Here is a 27,787-nt window from a genome sequence, read left to right as displayed (position 1 = left end):
AGTGACTTTGAGCACAGAGCAACAACCACGACAGACCTTAGTTAAAAGACATCTGATTTAAAAAATGCTTTGATTTTTCCATTAACTTAACTACCTGTAGTTGTCCCTATAGCTTTTGATCAGGTGAATGGGGGGTAATCTCTATTGATCTCAGCTGGCCTTAGCACACCTGTAACAAGTTGGCATCCACACCAATAAAAATGCAAGGCAGCTGATCTAATCAATGTGATTCGTCAGCCTACCACAGTGTCCCTTGTCTTGGGACTCCAGACAGGGTGGCCCTAGCATAATCTCCCGCAGTCTGTTGATGTTTTACCCACTCTTCTCTTACCCTTCAAGGTGCTGAATGTCCCCGCAGGGCAGGGCAGCATGCGGGTGGTACCCTGGGGGCAGTAGAACCCAGGGGTGCAGATTCTTCCAGTAGAATCACCCAAGGGGTGTGGAGAGAACGCCCCAAGGAAGCACAGGAACCTGAAAGTCAAGAAATATGTTTTTCTGGATGTTTTTGTGGACATCGAAACACAGTATTAGAATGTGATTGCATATGGACTCTGGCGCTCTGTGATTCCTCACCCTGTCATGCACGCCCCCGTGGGTTGAGACAGCCCTGCAGAGCTGCAGTATTCTCCAGCTGGACAGGACACACACTCGCTGACATCAGAGAGGCCTGTCCGGTTATTAAAGGTTCCAGTGGGGCAAGGAGATTCTCTACCCAATGTTGTGCCTGAAAACGGATTATATTTAATAATAGTTCATTAATTTATTTAAGACTCCGTTGATGTCACCTTCAGTTATTATTATTATTTATATATTTATTTGGCAGACGCCTTTATCCAAGGCGACCTACAGGTGTTACAGGACAGTACAGGATTACAATGCAATATTAGTATTTAAATAAAAGTACAGTTTATAGTACATTAATAAAAGTAAATACGTATAGAGATATCATCAACATAAAACATCAATAATGTACAATAGAGTTTATTAAAAGAGTGTAAAAGAGATATAAAATGTAGATTCTTCAGTGACTGAACACACGGCAGAGCACCTTTGTGTAAGAATATCATTATATGGTATCTGTTGCAGGCAAGCTATTGCTATTACATGTGCACAGATAAAACCGTCATAAAAAAGTACCTGGAGGACAGTAGTGACCTTTCGGGCAGGGGGTGGGGTTCTGTGTCCCAACCAAGAGACCCGTCTCAGTCTGAATTGTACCAGCACAGGAAAACCCAGCAATACACGTCTTGCACAATGCCTGTGGGTTTGCAAATTTCATCTATAACGCTTCAGTAACCAAGCACACTGCAATTGGGTAAAGTAGATGCACGGCATAAGAGTCTAATTTAATGACTGATACACACTTACACCTCTTTCCAATACATTACACATATATAGCGCTGCGGTTTTAAAACAGGTGCTCTTTATTGTTTGTAATCCAGCTCACCTGTCCATGCTGGTCCTGGTAGGTTCCTGGAGGGCAGGGGCTCTGCTGGGAGCTGCCCTGGGGACACATGTGTCCCACCGTGCAGGTGTAGGAGGCTGGTCTGCTGGAGTTCTGGCCAGGGGGGCAGAAATACCCAGCCTGGCAGGAACCTGAGGGGGCAGACAGGCCCTGCCCGTCACAGGAGAACCCTGACAAGACAAGAGAAAGAAGAGCCACGGTGTGCATGCACAGTGCTCTTAGTTCAATACCAGCATACTAAACCAGGAGAATGAAAAAGAGACTGATATCTAATGTATTATTATAATAAAGAAATGCATATTACATTAATATTAATAATAAAAGAAGATTTATCATTTACTATCCTGTATAAATTTTGCAGTTTTACCTGGCTTTTCCCATGGCTATACAATGCTTCCCTATGCTTCACCATGCTTTCACTGTGCTGTATTACACTTTGCTGTGCTTTTGCTATGAGAAACTTAAACAAAGGACAGGGCTGAAATTAGAACTGGGCTGCACAACGTTGTTGCCGATTTACAAAACCATACGGTGTGTATTTTGGTTGAACTTGGCCGTGCAAACCTTGAGGACATGGCAGGCAGTCTGAGAGCGCGGTGTTCTTAGTGGTGTTGCTATAGTGACCTGGTGGACAGGGCTGTGGGACTGCTGACCCCTCTGAGCAGTAATGACCCCTTGGACACAGGTCTCCAGTGATCCCGTTGCTAGGGTGGGGGGTCAGCGCCCCACCCACACAGTAGTGGCCAGCAGCACACTGCCCACTGGCTCTGGGGAGACCTGGCGATGCACAGTGGAGTCCTGCCAATGCAAAATAGTAATGCCAGATCATTCCTAGAAATGTTCAAACATGATCATATAAATCATATATAGATTTCTCCACATCAGGGGAAAAAGAATAAAAAAACACTTGCAAACATTGGGAAAGCCCTTTAGTTAGAAACACAGGCACACTGTGCCTCTGCATTGTTCGTTTAATTGTGAAAAACACAAATACTGGATCATCTTTTTAATGAATCTCCCCCTCAAGTAGACGTACACTTTGGCTAATGCCTTTATCCTTTGAAGTTATGGACTTAAAGGACCATATAGAGATTTACTCACTGCCCATATAAAATGGAGCTGAACCAAGAAACGTGTTTTCAAGGACACAAGATGTTTATGGATATATCCTATGAGAACCAATTGGGATGACATGGGTGCACAATGATACATGTGGTTGCTGTGACACTCTACAGTGTGTGTAGAGGGAGATCACACTCATACAATGGGCATTTCACACACCTGGGTCACAAGGAATACAGTCCTGTACGCTGGCTCCTCGGGAGAATGGGTTGTAGGTGCCTGCAGGGCAAGAAAACTGATTCCAGGAGGAGGTTCCTGTTGGGCAGTAATGACCTGGAGCACATTCTGTACCAGCATAGGAAGAGCTGCTCACGGGGCAGTAGTACCTGTGTAAAAACAGCGAATCACATACAGTCACCATTAATAATTCTCATATCCTGTCTGCTTGGTTTTCTATTGCAAAACCCCAAGCATCTTTTTAAATTATTACTGGTGCAATATTTATTTTTTAATTGTAAGAGCTGGCTTTTTTAGTAGGGTGTACATGTATAGGCTGCTGGGTTACAAACTGTAATTGTAAGGACTACCAACGAAGTGTGCATGTACTGTAAAGTGATTGCAATGTGGAGGTCAGTTCGTTGGACTCAGATAAGTACCCTTCCACACAGGGGCTGCAGCTTGCCTGACCCTCCACTGCACAGTACGTCCCCCCTGGACAGGGCTGGGGAGCAGCAGAGGCCTTGGGGCAAAAATGACCTGGAGGGAAGAAGCAGACAAAACACACAATGAGCGACGATTCAAAACCCTTAGAAAACACTTTATTGATGCTAATTATATAGTAACATGTGTTAGGAAGTCATTATAATATGAGGTAACAACATGTACACAATGCAATACAAATACTTAAATTTGACAACATTTACTGTGGGGCTCGCAGGGTCCCCATAACCCCACACTAAACAGCCCTGAATAGCATTACGTCACTATAGACACTAAGAGGGCTACAGCTGTGTTAACATCTTATTTGCATGTAGACCATATACTTCTATAAGTTGAAATATGCACGCTGTACAGTACGTCTGAATACATGTGGCTCATGTATCTCACACAGTATGCTTGCGAGTTGTGGGGTGGAAAGTAGCTTGATTGGGTCACCTGTTGGGCATGGACCACCTCTGCCGTCTCTGATTGGACTGTTAGGAACTGTGGCTCCTTGGGAACAGTAGAATCCTTCCCAGCATTCCCCTGTTGGAGCAGTGAGCCCAGCTGAACCACAGAAATGACCAGGAAGGCATGGGATACAGCCGTCCTGTATCAAACAGCATCACACAAGATGCTCTTAGAAAAGCGCATCTTTGTCATTGGTCTTTTATTACTAATTTATCTATTCATCCATCCAAAAAAATATCTCTTTTTACCAGTGTAAGAAAATGTGATGCAATGCTGTAGTATCTCCTCATACTGTACCTCTGATGTTTGCTTGGTCAGGTTGCTGAAGGTGCCCACTGGGCATGGCTGGGGGGTGGCTGTACCTCGGGGACAGAAGTGACCCACTGGACAAGGTCCAGCCTGCCCTGAATAAAGCAATCATTGGGTGTTTAAAGTTATGGATTAAATTAAGCATACAGTCTCCTAAGATATATAAACCATCAGCACATCCAATCACAAGCCAGAATTCAAGAACAAGTCTGTCACCATGAGCTAGATTCTAATACGTTCAAGAACTTGTGCGGAGGAATGTCTGTATTGTGTTTCACCAGACAAAATGCAACTTTCATAGGTAGGACTGTCTCCACTATAGGCACCACCCCGCAGTGAATAACCAGACATACAGCATATTAGAGAGCATATGCTCAGGGAGAAGTAATAAAGGACATGGAAGAGCCTCTTGTCTGTGACACTGCTGTATACAGGGGAACACAGGAACAGCGTGAATCATATACCTGAGGGGCAATCGTGACCAGGGGAGCAGGTTCCACCAGAAAGGCCATCGGAAGGGACTCTTGTCTGGGCACCCTGCTTACACCAGAACCCAGCCAAACAGTCTCCTGGAGGAAAAAGTAGAGGAGGAGGAGGCATGTGCTTCATTCAGGTTCTGCAATAATGCTGCTCAGGTTTGCAGTCCTGTCCCACACATTGACCCCAAGACAATAGTTTATGATAGAAAAGCCATTAAAAGGTTTAATGATGTAAAATTGCACGGTCATTTTACAGTTTAACATTATAACCATGCTTTAAAAAAAGTATGGATTTACCGTGCTTTACCATACAATTCTTTGCCTTACTTATCAATGATGTAGCCGATTGGGCAGCGTTAGCACTGTGCTTTACACGGTGTTACAATGCTTTGCCATACTTACAATAGCTATGATTTTAGCCGATTTGGCAGTGCTTGCACTGTGCTTTATGCTGCTATGCTTTTACCATGCTATGCGTTCACTGCAATAACGTTTTGTAATTGAAGCTTTACCTGTGGGCTCTGCGAGGCCAATAGCTGAGCAGTACTTTCCTGGAGGACATGGGAGACACCCACTGACATCCTGCACCCTCATCCTGGGGTTGAATGTCCCAACTGGGCACCCATACTGGGTAGCAAACCTTGTGCCTTGTGGGCAGTAATGTCCTTGTGGGCATGGGTACTGAGACGGGTCCTGGACCGGACCAAGGCTGTTATCACAGTAATAACCTGAAGGAGCGACACCTGGATTAGTCATCGACGAACGAGGGATTAATCAGGGTTTAAAAAACATCTACATTTACCTCTCATTGACGTATTTAAATATGCTAGTACCTGACTACAAGCGTTAGAATCATATTTTAAAAAAAAATTAAATAGTCAATGCTACATGTGTCTTTATTCTAAAAGATCCCCTAAACAGTAATCCATTTAATATATGCTCTGCATTTAAATCTCCCTCTTACCTTCTTCACAGGGTTTGCATGCAGCTTGATTGTCCAGGTTCTGATATGAGCCCGATTCACAGATCACAGGAGCAGGGCTTCCCTCCGGGCAGTAATGCCCGATTGGACATGCAAAGCCAGTGCTGACCCTCTGACCGGGAGGGCAGAAGTACCCTGGAACACACAAGGCAACCAAACACTGTAGGACCTGTGCAGGCAGATACAGGCTGATGGCCTAGAGGGGGTATTAACTCTGAATGGGTTAGATCTTACCCTGACGACATGGGCCGCTGGGGGTGACCAGACCTGCTGTCTCACAGTAGAACCCCTCGGTGCAGGGCAAGCACTCAGACTCGCTGACCAGGCCCTGGACTCTCGAGAACGTGCCTGGGAGACAAGGCTGTGGGTCCCCTGAGCCAAAACCTGGGAGAGGGACATGTAAAGAACAATGAATCAGTCAGGGACGTGGGCTGAATTATGGCAAGTGTATGGCACTGCTGTAGCTACGCTTAGAGATGGTTTTGGTAGTGACGTAGCTTTCATTTAATCCAGTAATCCACACATGTTTGTCTCATGCAAGATCAATTTAGACTCATCCTCTGTTGTCCAGCCTGCTAGATATCAGATGACAGCACAGTGAGTTTTGCTTACCTCCCCACTGATAGACTGTAATGGATATGGCAGACTATGACTTGCACTATTTTCAGTCAACCCAGCATTAACAATAAAAACACAACATAGATTCTTCACAAGTCTCTGCTCCCTCAACTGCAGGTCTCCAAGGTCCCCTCGCTCTATTTCACAACATCACACACGTCTTGTGCAGCAGTTGCTGAAAAAAAGACAATAAGCTCTTGTGAGGAAGGAAGAAGGCCATTACCGCAGAAGCTCCCCGGGGGGCAGCGGTTCCCTGTGAGCTTGTCTGTAGGGTTGGGCTGAGAGGCTCCTCCTGAACAGTAATAGCCAGCGGAGCAGGAGCCGCTAGGACGGGACAAGCCTGAACAGGAAACAAGACACCATGCATTCACGATACTTTCTGTAGTCCCTACATTTCAACTTTCAATACCAAACCTGTGGTGGTTTAGTTGAACCCTGAACAGTATCTGGAACAGAGACAATCTGAATCTTCAAAGACAGTCCAAAGATATTATGTATTCAGTAGTAGAGAGTTTGTGAAGTTCCCTGGAGTGTCTGTTATATAAGTTGTTATAATACCACCGTACAGTATATAGTATATAGTGCCTACCTGACCCATTGCAGTAGGCTCCAGGTGGACAGGGAATGGGCTCGGAGCTCCCTGAGGGACAGTAATAGCCTTCCTGGCACTTCCCTCCAGTTGCTGTGGCTGGGCAAAGGCAGTTGGCATTGGTGTAGTTATCCAGGTCGAAGGGCTGGGAGTTCCATGCAGCTGATACACAGAACCAGCCTGAAGAGACACAAAATCAATTCAGAAAAAAAAGGACCAAAGCTGGGGCTGAAGTAAATATATATTCATTTTCTCAACATTTACTGCAAATCATAAAACCATTTATTCAGATGAGAAACATTATGAAGGAAGACAGACATACAGATTAGACCAAAAAAAAGTATTAAGATGCTGCAGTTCTACTGAATAAAACCCACAGACCTGCTTTACACGTTCCAGACACAGCCGTGAGTCTTTCTTTCTCACAGTAATGACCCGGCGGACAGGGCAGGCAGCTGTCTAGGCTCTGGGTCATGGGCTCAGGGTTATAGTAGCCCCTGGGGCAGGGGAACTGAGTGGCGTACCTCGTACCTTAAAGCAATGAAGCACAAAATTACAGCCTTGATCCTCCCAGCCTACCGTTATCCTCAACGTCATACTAACACTAAAAGAAACAAATCCAATTCTTTGATAAACGTTCAAGATATTGAGAAAGTCTTCTGGTCAACTGGGTGCATAAATAGATTTACTGTTTCTATATAAGGAAAAAACAGAAGCACCCTTTTTGTCAGTACACAAATTGTCATCTACTGTCACTGCAATAACACCCAGCAGGTTGCATCAGTGACTGATGCATCATCTCATTGCTGAGAAGCACCTCTCTTACCATCAGGACAGTAGAAGCCAGGTGGGCAGGGGAAGTCACTGTACGTGCTTGTTTTCTCAGGGCAGTAGTAGCCAGCTCCACACTGAAAGCACTTGGCCTGGCCGGTCAGGTTGTTGTATGTTCCTGCAGGACAGGGTAGGGGCTGTGCACTCCCAACAGGGCAGTAGTGACTCACTGGACATGGGCCGCCTGCACCCTCAGACCCTGGAGACAGAAACAGGGCACTGGCTATAGCTTTCTATAAAATCTGCACATACAATTACAGCCCTGCAGTTCTGCGGAAGTTGACCTTCTTGCTCACACAGTTCATTAACACGATTTCTTACCCAGGGGTGACTGCGCCCCGCCAGTGCAGTGGAACCCCTCTCTGCAGGGTCCGGCAGGCTGGCTCAGCCCCTCTGATCCACAGAACACCCCCGGAGGACAGGCACTGCAGCCAGACTCCTCCACCACGTGAAGTCTGTATCAGAGAGAGGGACGGACAACCTTCAATACCCTTATAAAAGATGACCATAGTAAAAGCATAGCAAAGTGTAACAGAGCACAGTGAAAGCATGGTAAAACACAGGTAAGCATTGTAAAGAATAGCAAGGTGTGGCAAAGCATATAAAGCATATTAATAAACATAGCAAGCAGGGGGAAAATATGGTACATGCATAGTATAACCATGGGAAAAGCATGGGGGAAAACTGCAAAAATACAGTGCGAAAATACAGTGGTAAACTTTTATAAGGCTAATCATGGAAAAGAGGACTAGCATAGACTACTTTGCTCCTGTGACAGAAAATGACTTGATCCAGCAGCACCATTTCAAACATATAATACCTTATCTTTGATCTTGAGATTGATCGTCACACTATCACTATCACCTGCCATATCTGAGTTTGTTTAAAGTCAAAACTGAATACGTGCAGTGATGATTTCTTCCAGGGTGACTGATATACCCGAGTTCTCACTGCAGTTCGATCCTGACTCTCACCTGCTGGAGAAAGTCCCGCGTGGGCAGGGCACGGGTAGGCTGGTGCCAGCTGGACAGTAATGCCCCTGGGGGCATGGCCCCCCCACCCCAGTGCTGATGTTACCGTCAGGGTTCCTGAAGTTCATACCTGATGGGATTGAAACAATACCAGAGACATAGTATAACTCAGAAAGCAAGACTCTAACACGTGTGTTTCCCTTACAGTGGTGTTGATAATGGTATCTGCTGTCCAGCTACACATTCAGCCAATTTCACTGCTGTTCCCCTGATTTAAATGGCTTACATTTCTATGCCATCTACTGCTGTGAAACCTATTGATGGCTTAACATCAACGCGTATCTTCCACTGCGATCTACTGTTAAATAAACAAATAAATAAATAAATCTATTGGCCACAACAGTGTGAAGTGCAACTCAAACCTTTTAGTTTAATACAGGTAGAGGCTAGCTGTTATATCAGATCAATGCTGTTAAACTACCGAGCCAGCCAACTTCTGGAGGACAAAATGACTTCATACATGCAGATACAAGCAGACCCAGATATATAGTACCTGCTAAACAGAAGTAGCCAGCCTGACAAGACCCTGTAGGAACAGAAAGTCCCCAGTCTTCACAGTACATGCCTTTAAAGAAAGAAACATGAAAAAGCAAACTGGTACAAACACACACTTAATGCAAATACAATATATTTAGTGTAGATTTATTGATAGGCAAAATATCAAAAGTAGTCCCAAAGAACTGGAAAGGATCAATCCCTTGACCTACCCGCAGGGCACAGTTGGCATTGCTCCAGCTGGCTGTTCCCATGCTCTGGGCTGTAGGTACCTGGTGGGCAGGGCAGGAGATCTAACCCTGTGCCCCCGGGGCAGTAATAACCCTCCGGACACAACTGGACGCTCTGCCCTGACAAGCAATAATAGCCAGCGGGGCAGTCCAGGCACACAGCGACTCCTGCAAGTTTAAAACAATGGTACATTAAAACCCTTCAGAGGGCTCACAAATCTTGGTTCATTTTGTAGTGTCTATCTCTATTAGAACGGATTGCAGGTACCCGTGATGTTGGCGTAAGAACCATCTGGGCAGGACAGGGGCAACACCGAGCCTTCGGGGCAATAGTGACCTTTAGGGCACCTGTCACCCGATACCCCGTCCACTGGCATTGAAGACTTAGCCCCTCCCGAGCAATAAAATCCTGACAAAAGAAGAAAAGAAAATGCATATTTTAAGCGGTAAATAAATTAAAGGACTTGACATTTTGATTTGCATTTAAAAAGAAGACTTTTGTTCAACTTCAAGCCTACCAGGTGCACACAGAGCTGAGGGTTGAGTCAGGCCGGTACCATGACAGTAATGCCCCGGGGGGCAAAGCCAGCAAGAAGTCTGGTTCCAGGCCCCTTGCCCATTATTCCAGGTTCCTGGGGGGCAGGGGTTTTCAAAGGGGTGTCTGGTGCCCGACGGGCAGAAAAAGCCAGCAGGGCAAAGGTCGCCAAAGGGCATGTTCACCTAACAAAGGAACAATTGAAAAAGGCTACAAAACAAATGCATTTCCAAATGATAAAAGGCAGCACATTTCCCAACTGAATTCAATTTCGAATAAAAACTTAACCATAATAAATGACATCATAAGGTGGGGATATCAGATGCTTAAGGTAAAATCCCATGCATGTTTATCACTGTACAGAATTGATAAAGCAATTGCAGTGTGTACAATGATCACGTGCCTAAATGCTTTAATTTGCTTCAAGAGACCGCTCTGGTGTGTGTTTAAAGCTGTGCTGCACTGTGGCACTACTGCTATCAGGTCTGTAGTTAAGTAAATGGTAGATTTACAGGCATTGAGGAGTTGGCCCCTCCAGTGCAGTAGTAGCCTGGCTTGCAGGGCCCCACAGGGGCAGAGAGGCCAGCCATGCTGCAGAACTGCCCGGGGTCACACAGCACACACTGCCCAGTATCTCCAGCGCCCTCCTGGGCAGTGTACGACCCCTGCAAGAGAGACGAGAGCACCTTGCAATCATTTAAGGTTCAAAGTGCTTTGCAAAGCAGTTGAAAGAATAAACAGGGTAAATCGAGTTGAATAAGGCTTTGCTTACCGCTGGGCAGGGAGTGGGTGCGATGGTCCCGGGAAGGCAGTAGTGACCTGGAGGACAAGGGAAAGGTCGCACCAGACCAGTCTGGTTACAGAACTGGCCTCTTAGACACTCCAGACAAGAGGACTGTCCCCGAGCCTGAGAGAGAGAGACAGGGAGAGAGAGAGAGAGAGAGCAATAATAGCTCGGGTGAGAACTGTATAGCTCACAGTCCCAAGCAAGTTGACTACTGTTTAAAATGTTTTTTCATCTCACCTGCCATTCCCTCGTTCACCTGCAGGGGTCAGTAGTACCTGTTACTGCAGTGCATCACACAACACTGCACTGCCTCCTATAACAGCACTGAGTAGCAGCCTTCCAGACAGACTCATCTCTTTGCACTTACCGGCTGAAAGGTCCCTAGTGCACATGGTTCGGGTGTGAATGCTCCCGGCAGGGTGTAGTGTCCTTCCTGAGTCTCGTGCTGATTGGGTGCAGAGGCACCACCGGTACAGTAATATCCAGGAGAACAGAGACCAGCAGGAGCAGAGATATTAGACCCAGAGCAATGGTAGCTGTGCAAAATAGGAAAAAAAGACAAGCGATTCTGGCTTAAAAAAAAGAAAAGTGTGTCAAGCAATGCTTTAAAATCAGTTTTCTGTTTAGCTTCTTTAATATTATTACTGGTCCATCTTTTTATTACAGTGCGTGGTCTGATTGCTGCTAGATCACTGGAAGTGATTGGGTACCAGGAAACAGCAAAAGTGACATCTATAGCGTTGACTCTGAAATATCTAAAAATTACAAACTGAAGTGCAAAAAATGCAGTGAATATTGAACAGAAGAAAAAAGGGTGTCAAGAAGATGTGAAAATAGACTTTAAAATTGTGTTTAGCACACATATAAGAGTAAAGAACAGTGAACTGAAGCTGAGCTCCTTACCCTGGGGTGCAGTCTACACAAAGCCCCGGACGGCTGAGTCCTGTGGCATTACTGAAGGTCCCAGGTGGGCAGGGCAAAGGGAAGGCAGAGCCAGCTGGGCAGTAGCTCCCAATCGGGCACAGTCCACCAGTGTGCCCATCAGCAGGGGTCTGCAGAGGGACGAGCACAAATCGACCTGGCTAGTTTGGACTGTCATCAGCATTCTTAAACACCCCCCTTGCAACACTGCTATCCTATGGCAGCCCAGAGATACCAAAACACTACCCCATCCTCCAAGTAAAAGGCAGACAGCACTCATCAAGCATAAAGCAAAGGGGAGCCTCACTGCCCCACTGAGTTCAGATGATGAACTTAAAAGACACATCCACAATGATAACATCATTTGCTTCCGAAGTTCTTGGGTTTCAGGTCTTTTCATGTCACACTATAGCAGCAAAGGAAACTGATTTGTTTTGATAAAACCTGATCTATCTGACTCTGCTCATGTACTTACTGCAGACCTCGCTCTCTCCCTGCAGTAGAACCCAGCTTCACAGGAACCAGTGGGTTCAGTCAGTCCAGTACCAGCACAGTACCAACCCCCAACACAAGGAGCGCACTCTGAACCAGCCCCCAGAGCAGGCCTGGCACTGTAGGTCCCCTCTTCACACGGCTCAGGGCTGCTGCTTCCCTCAACACAAAAGTAACCCTGACCAAACACACAAAGAGATGGTACAGTTTATTTTATTTCGGAGAGTACTGAAGACTAAAGAATACAGCAATGTATTCTTCGGCTTTATTCAAAACAAAACTTCAAGAGGCGCCATATATTATGGGCTTAAGAATGTTCACATTATTGTCAATGAAGTGCGAACATGTCTTCCCATGTTTGATTGAATAGTGCCATATAAATGGGTAAATAACACAAAGGGATAAAATACATATTGATTGAATTGACTGAATCCACTTAGTGAGATGCAGTGGGGTCTAATATAGTTACAGCATATGCCTTGTGCCAGATTATCCTGTGTTTGAATCACTCAGTTTAGCAATGGACTGTTAATGATGTATTTTCATCAGCCTGTAGGTACAGCACTCACAGGGCCTGTGCTTGCAGTTGTTTGGAAATCAGGTTGCATATGAGCATTTCACTTGACATCTTTAATTCTCTTGACATCATTAATTCTCTTGACATCTTTAACTGGCAGAAGCAGGAGTCTGAAATACTATGACAGATAATGATGTGGCTTTGTACTGGTAATACACTTTGTATAGTTATTACACAGTTTGCAATAAACTGAAGTGTATTTATAGTTTAAGAAGTTTGATTGGAAATAGGGGAAAGGCCTAAACTGACAGCATTTCTCTGAAAAATACATGAAGGAAGTGGTCTGTCTATTTTTACAAAATGACAACGGGAAAGCACACAAATGCAAACATCTAGTAATTTGATCAGTATGGCTCCATCCATCCAAATCCTGCAGAACAGGGAAAGCATGTAATTCTATGCAGCAAGGTAAACAAGATCAAGGTATACTGAATTAGACCAAGGTTTCACGCAGTGCCTTCATCCAAATAATGCCAAGGCATTCAACCGCACCTACTCTAGGGCAGACAGTGGGGATCTCAGTGGCTTCACTGGTACAGTAAAACCCTGCAGGGCACGGCTGACACATCTCCCCTCTGTGCCCCAGGGAGCTGTTCCGATAGGACCCAGGGGTGCAGGGGAATGAATAAGGGTACCCTGTACCTACTGGGCAGTGATACCCACTAGGGCAGCTTCCAGTCTGAAACACAGTAAACAGAAAGCAGTCAGGAGGTGAGGTATGAATAGTGTATCTAACACAGCACAAGCTACAGTATAATTTGTATTACAGAACAGAAGTCTGGCTTACTGGCCGGGAGATCCCCTGGGACTCGCTGTAGCAGTGCTGCCCGGCAGGGCAGGGGGTACAGTCAGACACCTCTCGCAAGCCTTGACGGTCACTGTAGGTCCCGTTTGGGCATGGCCTAGGGTTAGGATCCTTTGGACAGAAGAATGACAAAACGGCCTGTGTTAAAGATTTACATTTTGAAATGTTCCTGAGACAAAGCACCCTGTTTTAAAATGATTTCCTACTGACAGCATATTCAAACAACATTCTTAAAACAGTAAAAAAAAAAAAAACAATGTGAATAAGAAAGGCCGTACAGTCACAAGAAATACTTTTATTGGAGAGGATACAATACCAGCATTCAATTGCTATGGGGACATTTGGGAATACAGTACTCCTTAGAACCCATATCAAAATGTACCATGGTAAATTGGAGTTTACAATGTTTTACCATACGTATATGTGGTTGATTTTCTGCCTGTGCTTTATCATGAATACACTGTGCTTTAACTCATATGGGAAAGGCAGTGTATACAGTCAACACTCCTTGCTTACAATGTCTCCTCCTGGGCAGTAATAGCCTTTGGGACAGAGAGTGGTGGCTCTCTGCGGCTCCCTGTCCAGACCTTCAGTGCAAATCAGTCCAGCTGGGCACACCATCAAGCTCAACATCGCCTCCTGGCTGGTGGTCTCATTACTACAGTAGTGTCCAGGGAGGCAGGGCAAGCACAAAGCCGAACCATGATCCTAGTGGATAAAATAATACTTAGTACTGAAAAATAATATTTTAGCAGCTGCCGTGTGTTGCCAAAAAGTCCCAGGTATAACCTGACAAAACAACACCTGGCAAAACTGACAGCTAAAGAAGCAAGCTGTGGTATAATGTATCAATACAGCGAGTCAAATCGGAGTGGGTTTTCAAACACATAGCAAAATCTGCAAAGCACGCTGAAAATGGCGTTGCATGTCACTGATTGCAACATCATTCTGTGCAGCCAGTTTTCTCAAGCAGCTTCCTCGTGACTGCCTTCAACTGCAGTGCAAACTAACAGCAAGGGAAAGTGAAAGACAAAACATTCTTTCGACAAGTCAGCTCCTGCACAGCTCTGCTAATACAGTATTTACATCAGCAAATTCTTACACACTACAGAAGCGACTGACGAGAGTAAAGAATTACTCTCCTCCTCCTCTGAGAGAGAGACAGAGAGAGAGAGACAGAGATTGAGAATTCAAAACAGTGTGTGTGTGTGTGTGTGTGTGTGTGTGTGTGTGTGTGTGTGTGTGTGTGTGTGTGTTACGGCTCATTTGTAAAACCGGCAAATCTATAGATTAACCGGTTAATGTATAGATTTTCCATCATACCAGTCAATGTATAAAATAAGGGCTTGATGTTTTCGGGTTTTATTTTTGATCACATGACGTCCCTTTAAACTAATTGAGAATTGAGAATCATTTAAAATCTCCTTGATATGTAGCAAAGAAAAATACATCTTAAACCCAGTTTGTAATGAGTAGTTTTCTCTTTGTTAGGATGCAGTGACATCTTAGCAACTACTAATTAACATTTAGAAGGGAGGTAGAGCTTCGGAAAATAAAAACCAAAAAGTTCAAGCCCTAAAAATAACCAAGGAGATGCGGAAAAATCTATACATTTTCCAACTCGCAGGTCAATTTATAAAATTTCCAAGGAGGTGTTAGTTAATGCATATAGCTAAAAAAAAAAAAACTTACAGTTAGTTAATGCATTTGAGTAACAAAAACATAAACACAGCTACACCTATGAAAAAATATAAAAAGGATCGATTCACAGCTGCTCCACTCACACGGCTCATGGAGGGACCAAGCACACCATTGAAATGGTCTGATAAGTCTTCACCTCAAACAATAGCTGCTGTACGCATTAACTATCACTCCTTGGTTATTTTATAAATGTATATGTGAGCTGGTAAATCTCTACATTTACTGGTTAATGTATAGATTGACTGATGAGCTGGCAAATCTATACATTTGCCTGTTAATCTCTCTCTCTCTCTCTCTATATATATATATATATATATATATATATATATATATATATATATAGTTCTCCCTTACTGAATAGCTGCCAGTCCCACAGGCCCTGGGTTTGATTGTTGCAAATCGAGGGCAGTGATAGCCTGCAGGGCACAGGGTGCAGTCTTCAGCTGCCTTTCCTCCTTTCACCCTCCGATAGGTAGCCCTGGAATTGCAGGGATGCACAAACACCACGTGAGACACCAGCTATATCATACAAGGCACAACAGGAAAAAGAGGACATTTGAAGAGAAGCTTTCAACTAGTGGTGCAAACTGCTGAATATGTTGCACAATTATGTACGGGACTGGCTATACAGTGATAAGAGGGCCGTGGCTTACTGTATGGGGCAAAGTGTTTAAACTCACACTGGGCAGGGCGTGGGTTTGGCAGAGCCCTCAGTGCAGTACGATCCCTCGGGACAGACCCGGCAGTCATCTTTCTGTCCATTGCCCATCCGTGTGCTGTAGGTACCGGCAGGGCAGGGGAACTGGGAGCCAAACTGTGTGCCTTTGGAATTAAAATGAATGAGACTTTCTAATCTCAATACCGTTAAATCTGTAACAATAAATGCATTCAGACAGTATACATAGCGTTCATATTTAATAATTTGGGCGGTTTACCTTCAGGGCAGTAATGTCCAGAGCTGCACCTCCCAGAAGGCAGTCCTGCCCCAGTCAGGCAGTACCACCCCCTGGGGCAGAGGAAGCACTCGCTCGCAGAGACCAGGTTAGTCCGGTCGCTCCAGGTACCAGCTGCACACTTGTGCTGGGTGGGGAACATGGTTCCACGGGGGCAGTAATGACCAGCAAAGCAGGGAACCGGGGGTCTCTGGATTCCACCCGTACCTCGAGAAGGAAAATCAGTACAGCTGAAGGGTAGACGCATTAAATTAAATCCAGATGCTCACCACAGGTATAAGCCTATTCGAAAAGAAATATCGCCCAGGCAGCATTTTGCATAAAACAGGATTATGCTTTCTTGTTAGGATTAAAATAAACTTAAATATCTATCTATCTATTCACACTATCTAACTAGCAATATAAATCCTAGCAATCCAGGCACACCATAAAACTCAGGTCCTTTCTAATGCAAACAATGTATAATACATTTTAAAATAACAGCTAGACGAGCCTTAACAATGCAGCTGGTGTCTCCTCACCTCTCACGCAGGCATGGCGCGGGGGGCACAGTCCACACTGGGACCTGTCAGTCAGGTTATTCAGGTTACTGAAAGTCCCTGGGGGACAGGCGTTCTCCAGAGCATTGGGTCTGGAGGAACCGGGAGGGCAGGTGAACCTGCCAACAGGAGCAGCACAGTTAGGAGATGAGCCTGCTACTACTTGCTTAGGATCTGAATGAGATCTACACTGGAGACGTGCTGCTGTTAATAAATACAAGACAAAAAGCATGTCAAATAATGCAGCTGACATTACTCTTCAATGCATTTACCGTGACTGCTACCATACAGTATGCCTCAGAAAGGCTGCTGCATGTAACGAATGACAATAACCTGAAGGCTTCATTAGCTTTATGAGGTTTAAGAAGTTTAATTTCAGCTTATTACCCTCCTGTACAAAAAGGGTCTCCAAGAATAGACAGGAAAGGAGATAGGTTTGGAGACCCCTGCTGTACAGTTTCAGCTATGCTAGTACTATATGACCTGAAGCTGGCCAACTGACCTCCTTGCATCTTTAAACCACCAAAGAATGACTTCTAAGATGTGAAGAAATGCTTCTACAATTCTGAAATGATAACATTGCTGAGAATAGATTTAGCTGATGAGCTAGTTTAGGACTGATTATTTGGAAGCGCTCTCTGTAACTTCCCTTGGAAAAAGATCAGCCTCCGCACAGAACAGGATGTGGGGCTGTTTATCAGGAACTACGAAACCTCAAGGACACTGTGTAGGCAAAGCGGGTGGTTTCAGTGCAAAGGGGATTCCTGCAATCTAAGGAAGCATCTCTGGTACTACAGTACTGTCTGGAAACTTTTTTTCACAACTCTGCTGATATGCCAAACATTTTCCATAAGGTGTGACATGACTGCAGGCTGCCATCAGTGCATGCCCAGGCCTGCCGTGCAGCGAGCTCTGTACCTACCCCTCCATGCAGTCCACGTCAGGCTGTGGAAGAGCCATCTGGGAGCAGGCTTTACCCGCGTAACAGAGTCTGCAGTCCATGGCGCCATCCTGCCCTTGGAGAGGGTTAAACGTGCCCCGCGGGCAAGGGAGGGGGTCGCTAGTGCCCTCAGGGCAATAAAACCCAGCAGGGCACTTCAAGCACTCATTCAGGCCTTGGAGAGAACAGAAGGTTTTTAGTAACTTATTGACACCGAGGTTCAAGTCTGATTTTGTTTATATGCTGTTTATCATCAGCTTGGCTCTTACTTGCAGCCCCTTGCTGCCGGGTGTAGGTGCCTCCAGGACAGTTCATTTCCTTCACGGTGCCAGCTGGACAGAACTTCCCTCTGGCACAGGGCCAGCCTGGGTCAGCCGCCCCTGAGGGAGAAACAGACTCAACACACTGCAACTGCACAAGAGGCAGATGAGCCCGGAAGTAACCATTTTTGCTAGTTAGGTTTGGGTCACATTTACAGTAGATCCCATAAATGTGAAATGAACATGATATTGGTCAATACGCACATTTTCCTTACTCCGCTATGATTTTGAAAAGCAGCCAGCTGGGAGGCAGGGTTATGGAAAGTCCCTAAACAACACTTTTTTTTTTGTTATTTTTTTTGTTGTTATTTTGATCTTGACACCAGAGAGTTTGCATCAACTGCATAATATATGTGTTTTTTGTTTTTTTTTAATTTATCATACCTTCTGGGCAGAATCGACCCTCTGCACATCTCTTGCACCCCGCGACGCTCGTCTGTCCGAAGTGCTCCCCGAAAGTTCCAGGTGGGCAGGGGCTGATGTGGGGCTCGCTGGTGCCTGGCTCACAGTAATAACCTCGCGGGCACAGGAACTCAGAGCCAGGGCGCCGGGGGCTTCCTTCCAGGCAGTAAAAACCTGGGGGGTGTGGAACAAGAAAAAACACCCTGGAAGTTTACGGTACCATGGGTGTGCATGGTAACCTAACTGCTTACTTGGCAATACCTCACGACAAACCCAACTCAATTCTAATGGAAGTTTGAGCAATACTTTATCATTATAACCACAAATCCCTCTTAATTCAAAGCTCCTATAATCTCCATACATAAATAAATAATACAGTTGCAATTCATATGATATTTCCATAGAATTAATTCCGAGCATGTGGCCGTTGTTCTGAAATAACTTGTATAACTCAACCAATCAGCTGCTGCCTCTAATGATAGGACTGCAAGCCAATCACAAAGCCCTTTACCTCTAAGAGACTACATATCCTTTTAGAACCAATGTAAATGACCTCAAGAAGTACAGGTTTGCGACCAAGAGGAAGTAAGAGTTTCAATAGCGAGTCTCGTATTGTTTCGAAAGACTGTAAAATAAAATCACCTGTTTGCAATGACATAACCCTCCGTGAGGCATGCGCTAAAGCAGAAATTGAAAGGATGATATCATTACCACAGTACTAACCTGCAGGACAAACAGAGCAGTCCCGCTCTCTCTGCAAGCCCTCCTTGGCAGCATAAGTACCAGCTGGACAGCGCACTGCTGTACCCCAAGGGCAGTAATAACCTGCACAGCATCAAACACATCGTAACATTTACAACTACAGTATATGGAACTATTCTTCTTCTTATTCATTTATTATTATTATTATTATTATTATTATTATTATTATTATTATTATTATTATTATTATTATTATTAAATGACAAGTGCTTTTAGGGTTTAATAAACTACTCATGGAATATCGGAGCACCTAAAACATCACAACATGACACACCTGATCAACCTCGCTGTCTACCTCATCTGGACTGGAGCTAGATTAATGTCCGATAGAAACTGTCATTGGTCTTAATTCTTTTTTAGGTGTTTGTTTCTACACAAGAAAAGTGCTATCTTGCAAGTAAATGTATAAAAATAATAAATGTACAGAAGACTTATAGTTTTAGAGCCTCTTCTTGGGTGGGTCCCAGGTTCCTCTTGCCTACACAAAAGGTGCTTAAGAAGAGACGGTTAACGAAGACAGGGTCAGCTGCACACATTAACTCTGACATACTCACCTAAAGGACAGAGCAAGCAGTCTGGGCTTTCCTCACTGTTTCTGTATGTCCCCGGACGACAAGACACTGCACCCACAGCTGCGGTGCTCCGAACTCTCCCACCCCCCTCCCAGGGGTTAAGCATTGCCCCCTTGCAGTGGGACGTCCCGTTGCAGCTCTTGCACTCTTTCTGCCCGGGGCAATCAGTGTCGTAGCCAGGTGGACATGGCAACGGCCAGGGAGTGGCTTTGTGAGGACAGTAGCTCCCTTTAAAACACCACATGGGAGGAATTACATGACAATCCGTGTCATTTCATACCATTTCCACTCTGACCGTTACGTAACTGAAGTTCTCCACTGCCTACTTAAGGGTGTCTTTATTTGTACGGGAACATAAAAGCAGAAAGGATCAATACACACAGAGCAGTATAGAACGGCAACATCACAATGATCTGGGAAGGGATAAAAACAACACCAAAGCTTTTAAGTTCGCAAACGCAAATTTGCAAAAGGATAATCACTATCCAGATATACTGGAGAACAGCAACAATTTAGATGCAGTAACAGTGGAATCTGATCCACCGCAATGACTTTTACTTTTGTTGGCGTCTTTAGTGCAACTGCCGTTATGTAAACAGCACCATTAAAAGGGCAGTAATGTAGAAACAACAACTTTTTGCATTAATCAATTTGTCAAGATCCCCAAAGAATTACGTGACAGATAAAGAAACTGAAAACAGAATAAAGGAAAGGTCACAAAAAGTCTGTAGAGAGAGTCAATGTGAAACTCAGTGGCATGCTTTCCATTGTCATTTTAAATGCTGACTTGGGGTCAAATAACATACAGGAAGGAAAAGGGTTTCAGAATCATTAAAGCAGAGCGTATGTGAGATGCATTTATTTGAGATATCCGACGCATGTTTGACGCTATTCAGATCCGCTAATACTTCAGCGATCACAATTGGTAATCTTTTCCATTTTCTGAAAAGGATGAGCTTGATTATGCCTGCAGTGTTGACACACAGGATGTCAAAAGATGAAGATAGGCAGTTAAAAAGCGTTCATCACCGCCTTCACTTTTCCTATAGAAAAAGCACAGGCAACAGCTCAAAGTATACCGCCCACACTCCACCGGTTCTGACTCAAACGCTTGATAGTCTCCCTTTTTGTTGCCAGTCTGGCACAGAAATATATCTTTCCCTGAAGTCTTCCTAAACCACATGAAATGCAGACGTTAACTTGCACATTTTAACATCCTTTTGCATGTATCGATTGTGAGACACACATCTCCATCACGCGCCATGCTAAGGTAAAGGGATGCATGCTCACAGTACTGAACGTTAGCGATGAGGCAACACCAGCAGTAAAGTACGTTACCTGTTGGGCAGAGCTGGCACTTGTCACTCCCCGCTGATGAGAAGTGACCTTCTGGGCAGTCTATGCAGTGGGACTGGGAGGGGTTGGGCTCCTGTCCTGGGGGGCAGCTCTGAAGATCATTGCGATTAGATTTCATTGCATGTACAGAAGACGGAGCAAATCAAAACAATTATAAAGATATTCGGGCGTGTTACATGCCTGAGGGCCCATATTGTTTTTAACCGTGGAACCATGTATGTGCAGATTTTTTAAAAAGCAACAAAAAAAGCAACAATACGATGAAAAGAAATCCTAATAATGAACCTTTTTAACATGGCCATCAGGACAGATGAAGCCCCGAGTGCAGGGCAGGCAGTGCAGGACCCCCTCGGGTGAGTGCTGCCCCTGGGGGCAGGCCCTCAGCTCACCGGAACCCGGATCACAGGAGGTACCGGCTGGGCACGGCTTGCAGGCTGCTCCCTCCTCTGTACTGATGGAGCCTGGAGGGCAAGGCTGTGAAAAGCACAGAAACAGAGTCACACAATACAGTGCTGGGGAAGTCAAGCAAGAGAATAGAGCTTGAGTTGATCAAAATACGTCCAGAAGGGCTGCCAAGCAGTGTAGAATTTATCAGTGTAGAGGAATCTCATACCAGGCATGCTTTTACATCCGCTTTCCCGGTGAAGTAGTTATGGGTACCAGGTGGACATTTTCTTGGGGCAGATGTTCCTTCCCCTGAACAGCTGACACCAAGAAACAAAGTTATTACAAACTTTTAACCAATTAGTTTGACTTGCAGCTGGAGGCACAGCACTCTGCTGTAATAGGCTGAATAGTAAACCCATCAGGATTAGACAATATAAACATTATAAAAGATACAGCACAGAAATAAACAGTTTTTATTTTAAGATTATTATTCAGTCATGCTAAACTTACTAAAATCCCACAGGACATTCCAGGCAGTTTCCTGAAGTGTAATAATAGCCTCCTTGGCAGGATATGATGCAGTCTCTATCACAGCTGAAGTCACAGTCCGTAGACAGGGTTAATACTGCTAATGAGAAGAAGAAAGCATTATGGATTTGTTTGTTTTTTAGTTATAGAAGTCAAAACATTTCTACCTTCAAATGTCTAATGAAGTGTCTTCTACAATGTTATTACAAATGAGACTGGCAAAATGTTTAATGTGATAAATAAGCATGTTGACGCATTGTAACCGCAGCACATTGGTTAGGGTGTTTCCACAGTGCAATTACAGTGCAATACAAGACAATTCCATTTGGCTCCGTTTTACTGTAGGTATTCTGTAAATGGAACAGCAGTGTTAGGCGTTACCAAATCAAGTTAGCTACATTAGCAGTCGTTTTGGTTGGAACTCACCTGGAATTATGAAATGGAAAATCCACAATGGTGCAGTCCATTTAGGCACATCCTTTATTGTTACACTTACGACCAAATCAACAGCTGGAAGCATTTTGGGATATTTACAAAACACATCCAACCCAACCATTGCTCTTCAGAAACCTGACTCAAAATACTCAACCATCACAATACCTTCCAAGAGCCAACAGCCAGAAAGAGAAAGGCAGAGACAATGAAACCGACACCCGGTTAACTGAGAGTGACATTCAAGCCCTTCCTGTCCTTGCAACACGATAACTCCAGCGATAGTTAGAGTGAAATAGGGCTCTTATAAATAATCTACGGTATTAATAAGATGCAGGGTTTCATCCTAGGGTGCTGGCATGCATACTCAAACAAATACAGGAATTCTGCAATGTTCTGTCACAAAGGAAGCATACCTATACATATTTATAGGGGCAGCAGTGTGGAGTAGTGGTTAGGGCTCTGGACTCTTGACCAGAGGGTCATGGGTTCAATCCCCAGTGGGGACACTGCTGCTGTACCCTTGAGCAAGGTACTTTACCTAGATTGCTCCAGTAAAAACCCAACTGTATAAATGGGTAATTGTATGTAAAAATAATGTGATATCTTGTAAGTCGCCCTGGATAAGGGCGTCTGCTAAGAAATAAATTATTATTATTATTAATTATTATATACAGGCACAATCAAATATTCCACTTTGGGTGCTCATACTTTCCGAGCACCTGTTTTTTCCTTTTGTTTCAAGTACTGGTTGTTCCTGCCTGGTGCAATGCCGTAGCAATGAAAATGGACAGACCAAAACCCCAGGAGGAAAGTCAAGGATCATGCCCATGTTTTACTTCTTCATCCACCATACATTGGCCAACCCTAATGTATTAATCAGCTTCTTAATGCCCGTACTTTCATCTTATGTTACCAGTTTGTTTTAAATAGCAATTGTGAACTCAACCTTGTGACACGGAACGGACAGAGAGACAAGGTTTTCACAGCTGGTATAAGAACCACAAAATCATCACATCTACAGCCCCAATGCTGGAATCATCTGAACAAGCTAAACATCCCTGATGTTAACAGTATAGCTTTGTCCGCTAACCTTGCCTCTGATTAAATGTGTAATCTCCTGACCTAGTATTCATATGTGGTTGATGAGAGCTCAGCTTTACTGTGGATACTCCATAAATGGATTTTCAGGGTTAAACGTGCTTGTTATTTAATGCAACATACTGTCATAAGTCAGACAAATCATGTTCAGTCTTGCATGATGTGGGCACACTGCACTTCCAGGAATATGACAGGGTTAGAACTGAAAAGAAAAGGATTGTAGTTCGCAAGGGAACTAGCTGTGCTGAATTGGATATATCTGGATGCAGTCTGCTTTCATCTCTAGTCAGGTCAGCTGATTTCCAGTTAGTCAGCTTGCTTCCCTCTGTTTCTCATTCCATGCCAAAAAGCAAGCGAGAGGACCAAAGCGCAGGAAATAAACACCAGCATGATGGTGTTAGAGCTGATGTGAGTTCCTCATTAATGCTTACTGAAAAATGACAAAGCTAAAACTGACTGCAGTGCTGCTTCGCACAGTGCTGAGAATGCCTGGGTATTTCCAAGGACTGTCATCTGCTATTATACTGCACAGTATGTAGGTCTGATTGTTTTTCTTTTAACCTTCAGGAATAACCACAGGCTCTGGGTAAGAGAAGGAACCGTTATGTCACTGTTTAGAGGACTGCTGGTTTTCCTCTGTCTCCTGCAAGCCACAGGTAAGTCACACAGACAGACAATGCAGTCTTAGTGTTGAATTTAAATCAAGGGAAGTAATGTTAAAACTTTACAATGCATTAGCAAGACCTCATCTAGAATATTGTGTTCAGTTCTGGTCACCTCACTACAAAAAGGATATTGCTGCTCTAGACAGGCTAAAAGAATTGAATCTATTCAGTCTTGAACAAAGAAGACTACGCGGAGATCTGATTCAAGCATTCAAAATTCTAAAAGGTATTGACAATGTCGACCCAAGGGACTTTTTCCACCTGAAAAAAGAAACAAGGAGTCACAAGTGGAGATAAAGCGGCATTCAGAACAGAAAATAGGAGGCACTTTTTTACACAGAGAATTGTGGGAATCTGGAACCAACTCCTCAGTAATGTTGTTGAAGCTGACACCCTGGGATCCTTCAAGAAGCTGCTTGATGAGATTCTGGGATCAATAAGCTACAAACAACCATGGCCTCCTCCAGTTTGTAAACTTTCTTATGTTCTTATCTTCTAAAAGCTATTGGCATTTAAATAATTCGAATCAGAAACTTCATTGTTGAACATGTTTTCAAAATTAAAAATTGCAGCATTTTCTTGTGAGATAAAAATAAAAACGTTCCTTAAAACAACAGACAAGTTTGACTGGAGGACTCAAAGCGGTGTGCTGGAGTTGTTTGTTACTTTGATAACATAAACAGTTTTTCCTTCAACCGAAAATGGTGTAAACTGTACTCGGGCTTGGCCTCTTGTATCATATTGTATAATATATATATATTTATTTTTCAGATAGTGTTAACAACCACCTTAAAACAAGCACGGGGAAGCGCGTTGAACTGCCATGTGAATACCCTTTCGAAGACCAGGGTCCAATCTCAGAGCTGGTCCTCCATTGGAAGAGCCCGAACGATACCTTGCTGTGTGCCATTGTAAAGCAAAAAAGCATCCACAGATGCCAGCCCGGATACGTGTTTCAGTACAGCCCCGGGAAGCTCTCCCTCGTCATTGAAAAAGTCAGGAGGGAGGATTTGGGGAACCACACCTGTTCAGCTTATAAACAAAATGATCATTCTGATTACGTCACAGATATTTCATTAGAAGGTCAGTATATAGTGGTTTATACAAGTGTTGAGTTCTAGCACTAAATGACTTTTATTCAACACTACAGAGAAATATTATTATTATTATTATTATTATTATTATTATTATTATTATTATTATTATTATTTATTTTTTTACTGGATCTTAATGGTTTCTATCTCGCATTCATTCAAATCCAATGACTGGCCAATCGCACAATTCAAAATTGCTCTGTGTCGCTCGCCAGATGCAAAGCTTTATCTAAATAAATTCTACAAATTCAGCTGTTCAATGTATGTTTAAAAATACTTTCCATACATTGCAATTGTTCTTATGGGTGTGCCGATATGCAACTGCCTTTAAGAAGTATTTTTTAAAATGGGCAGGTATTAAATAAATCCATTCATTCATGTGTTGATTTCAAACCCAGAAAAGCTATAATTCTCTTCCCTTTACAATTGAGTATCCATCGATGGCAATTGCCTTCCACTTTAAGTCGAAAGTGAATTTTCATCTCCTCTGGGGCACTGACATTTTTCATAAAATGAATATTTTCAGTACGGCAGTAAAAATGTCTGAGGGTTTCTAGTCTGAACTCGCTTGTTACCCATTCAGTATCACTTGATCTGAGACACAAGCAGATCAAGTGACAAGCAAGGTCACAGTATCAGCCCACCCACAATATGTCTGTTAGCCGCTAGTTCTACCGCTCTGAAACCACATTACCCACCTCCCTCCAGAACACTGTCACGCGAGCAATGTCGTTGAACACATTCAGGCTTCCTGATTCATGCATGAAAATCTGTTTGATGTGAAATACTGGCAGGGGTGACATTTAAATTACAGTACCACTAAACATATTCTTAAAGAATACAGCACTAAACAAGAATCAACAGTGTGGAGTAGCGGTCAGGGCTCTGGACTCCTGACCGGAGGATCGTGGGTTCAATCGCAGGTGAGGGACACTGCTGCTGTACCCTTGAGCAAGGTACTTTACCTAGATTGCTCCAGTCAAAACCCAACTGTATAAATGGGTAATTGTATGTAAAAATAATGTGTTAAAAATAATGTAATTGTATGTAAAAATAATGTGATATCTTGTAACAATTGTAAGTCGTCCTGGATAAGGGTGTCTGCTAAGAAATAAATAATATATATATATATATATATATATATATATATATATATATATATATATTTGTATATATTTTTTTATATTCTACAGGTCGCTCACTGTCTCCTTCATGCACTACCTGTTATAAACCCTCATGTAAGTTTTATTTTATTACAACTCATCCAAAGTTATTCTGTATTTTAGAAATCATACAAAGTGAGTTTTAATACAGAGCTCCCTCGATAGCTCACGATTCATCGATATCTGTTAACTGGCGATTAGGCCACGTGGACAGTAAACTTTTACAAGTCCTATTTTTTACTTTTGAAGAGCCTTCAGTAATTCATGGTTTTCTATATCTTTTTGATGTGCAAGTCAAATAGCAAAATAAAGAGGGAGAGCTGTAGCGATGTATTAATACATGGAAAAACAAAACCACAAATACAAAGGATTCCTCACCTTTTTCTTTTTTTACTTTCCAGGTTATGCACTTTTCACAGCATTACTTATTACAGTCTGCATTACACGACAGTGGAATTGACTGCCCCACTTGCTATGCAGGGATTCCACGTTGGTATCTCCTACAGCAGACCAAAAAGAGCAACACTGCTATTCAGTAATGTGACATTGACCAGATGAATGTTTATCCAAGTATCAGGTAACAGACCCTGTCCTTCTTTTTATTGTGATCATTTTTCCTGATCACAGTAATCTTCTGGAACTCAAAGGGGAGAAACGGGAGACAGCTGAAAAACGAAGTCTTATACATACCCAACCAAAACAAAGTTTAATTTGTGGATTTCACAGCAATAATAAGTGTAGGCTTACATACTCTGTCCTTTCTTTAAAACCAAATAAAGCCATCGAAAAATAATCTTGTCGACTTATATCTTCAGTGTTTTAACTATTGTTTTAGCTACTGTATGCATGAACTTCTAAAAGAAACTGACTAGAGAATTGTGTTTGGTTTCACAGTACTAATCTTTCAAGACATGAGCCAAGTAGAGTCTGTGAAACCAGCCTTTCATGAATTATTTAACCAATCAGTACCGGCTTCAAAAACAAGTCCTTATGAAGAAATGAGTCATCGTAACTATTACTGATAAAAACACATGTGATAAGCACAACTTGTTTTCCACTGAAGTGAACACTCCTCACCTGCTTTTTTCAGTTTTACAATAAGCAATTGTAAAATAACCAGCAAAGTTGTTTTTTCATGTTTCTATGTATTGTGTTGAAAACTGCAATTAATGTATTTACCACAAGACTGGTTAATTTGTAAAGAAAGCTGTGTTTTAAGTTGTATAATGTATTTAATTGTGTTGAGACTGGCACTGTAAATAAAATGTGTTTAACATGTATTGTTAACAAAATACTTTGGTGGGGAACTATTTCTGTGACTTCGTTTTTTCAGGACATTTTCTTTCAAATTGCGTCATCTCTCAAACACAAACACTCAGGTGTCTATTTGATATAACAGATGTTTTCCGTTAACAGAAATCTATTTTAGAGGGGATGCTTTTATTCCATCTTCAGAGCCCTGTTTGGTTAAGGTGTTAAGAGCATCACTTTCAC

At 43.4% G+C, this 27,787-nt stretch overlaps 1 protein-coding gene and 1 long non-coding RNA gene across 3 annotated transcripts in view; one reads left to right on the top strand and one right to left on the bottom strand.

The window, feature by feature from the left end:
* LOC117966645 (uncharacterized) overlaps positions 1-22,430 on the bottom strand; it is a 45,566-nt gene extending 23,136 nt beyond the window's left edge. The window contains exons 1-45 of the mRNA XM_059009953.1: positions 22,409-22,430; positions 21,821-21,935; positions 21,537-21,627; positions 21,209-21,397; positions 20,906-21,014; positions 19,550-19,795; positions 18,957-19,058; positions 18,216-18,407; positions 17,781-17,891; positions 17,494-17,686; positions 16,554-16,690; positions 16,015-16,239; positions 15,760-15,901; positions 15,434-15,557; positions 13,895-14,086; positions 13,361-13,489; positions 13,070-13,252; positions 11,980-12,174; positions 11,487-11,635; positions 10,951-11,119; positions 10,569-10,703; positions 10,309-10,461; positions 9,780-9,981; positions 9,530-9,670; positions 9,244-9,429; positions 9,030-9,101; positions 8,480-8,606; positions 7,827-7,960; positions 7,501-7,704; positions 7,056-7,205; positions 6,675-6,854; positions 6,309-6,425; positions 5,702-5,851; positions 5,450-5,602; positions 4,998-5,213; positions 4,471-4,575; positions 3,995-4,101; positions 3,683-3,836; positions 3,184-3,283; positions 2,747-2,913; positions 2,030-2,263; positions 1,448-1,635; positions 1,138-1,258; positions 574-724; positions 332-471 (exon numbers count right to left, since the gene is read on the bottom strand). Of these exons, the coding sequence (XP_058865936.1) occupies positions 332-471; positions 574-724; positions 1,138-1,258; positions 1,448-1,635; positions 2,030-2,263; positions 2,747-2,913; positions 3,184-3,283; positions 3,683-3,836; positions 3,995-4,101; positions 4,471-4,575; positions 4,998-5,213; positions 5,450-5,602; positions 5,702-5,851; positions 6,309-6,425; positions 6,675-6,854; positions 7,056-7,205; positions 7,501-7,704; positions 7,827-7,960; positions 8,480-8,606; positions 9,030-9,101; positions 9,244-9,429; positions 9,530-9,670; positions 9,780-9,981; positions 10,309-10,461; positions 10,569-10,703; positions 10,951-11,119; positions 11,487-11,635; positions 11,980-12,174; positions 13,070-13,252; positions 13,361-13,489; positions 13,895-14,086; positions 15,434-15,557; positions 15,760-15,901; positions 16,015-16,239; positions 16,554-16,690; positions 17,494-17,686; positions 17,781-17,891; positions 18,216-18,407; positions 18,957-19,058; positions 19,550-19,795; positions 20,906-21,014; positions 21,209-21,397; positions 21,537-21,627; positions 21,821-21,935; positions 22,409-22,430 (6,802 nt within the window). The remainder of the gene's footprint in view (positions 1-331; positions 472-573; positions 725-1,137; positions 1,259-1,447; positions 1,636-2,029; positions 2,264-2,746; positions 2,914-3,183; positions 3,284-3,682; positions 3,837-3,994; positions 4,102-4,470; positions 4,576-4,997; positions 5,214-5,449; positions 5,603-5,701; positions 5,852-6,308; positions 6,426-6,674; positions 6,855-7,055; positions 7,206-7,500; positions 7,705-7,826; positions 7,961-8,479; positions 8,607-9,029; positions 9,102-9,243; positions 9,430-9,529; positions 9,671-9,779; positions 9,982-10,308; positions 10,462-10,568; positions 10,704-10,950; positions 11,120-11,486; positions 11,636-11,979; positions 12,175-13,069; positions 13,253-13,360; positions 13,490-13,894; positions 14,087-15,433; positions 15,558-15,759; positions 15,902-16,014; positions 16,240-16,553; positions 16,691-17,493; positions 17,687-17,780; positions 17,892-18,215; positions 18,408-18,956; positions 19,059-19,549; positions 19,796-20,905; positions 21,015-21,208; positions 21,398-21,536; positions 21,628-21,820; positions 21,936-22,408) is intronic.
* Positions 22,431-23,568: 1,138 nt separating this feature from the next.
* LOC117397230 (uncharacterized) lies at positions 23,569-27,587 on the top strand. 2 transcript variants are annotated; one of them, XR_004661717.2, is made up of 5 exons: positions 23,569-23,779; positions 23,939-24,027; positions 24,808-25,119; positions 26,324-26,368; positions 26,695-27,587. It is a non-coding gene; the product is annotated as an uncharacterized LOC117397230 (long non-coding RNA). The 2 variants fall into 2 exon arrangements; XR_004661716.2 differs by lacking the exon at positions 23,569-23,779 and having other exon boundaries at positions 23,809-24,027.
* Positions 27,588-27,787: the final 200 nt, after the last annotated feature.

This window comes from Acipenser ruthenus, chromosome 40 (assembly GCF_902713425.1).
Source record: "Acipenser ruthenus chromosome 40, fAciRut3.2 maternal haplotype, whole genome shotgun sequence".
In the NCBI taxonomy this organism is placed as follows: domain Eukaryota; kingdom Metazoa; phylum Chordata; class Actinopteri; order Acipenseriformes; family Acipenseridae; genus Acipenser; species Acipenser ruthenus.
The sequence above is the reverse complement of the archived record's forward strand: the minus strand, read 5'-3'. Positions and strand labels throughout refer to the sequence as shown.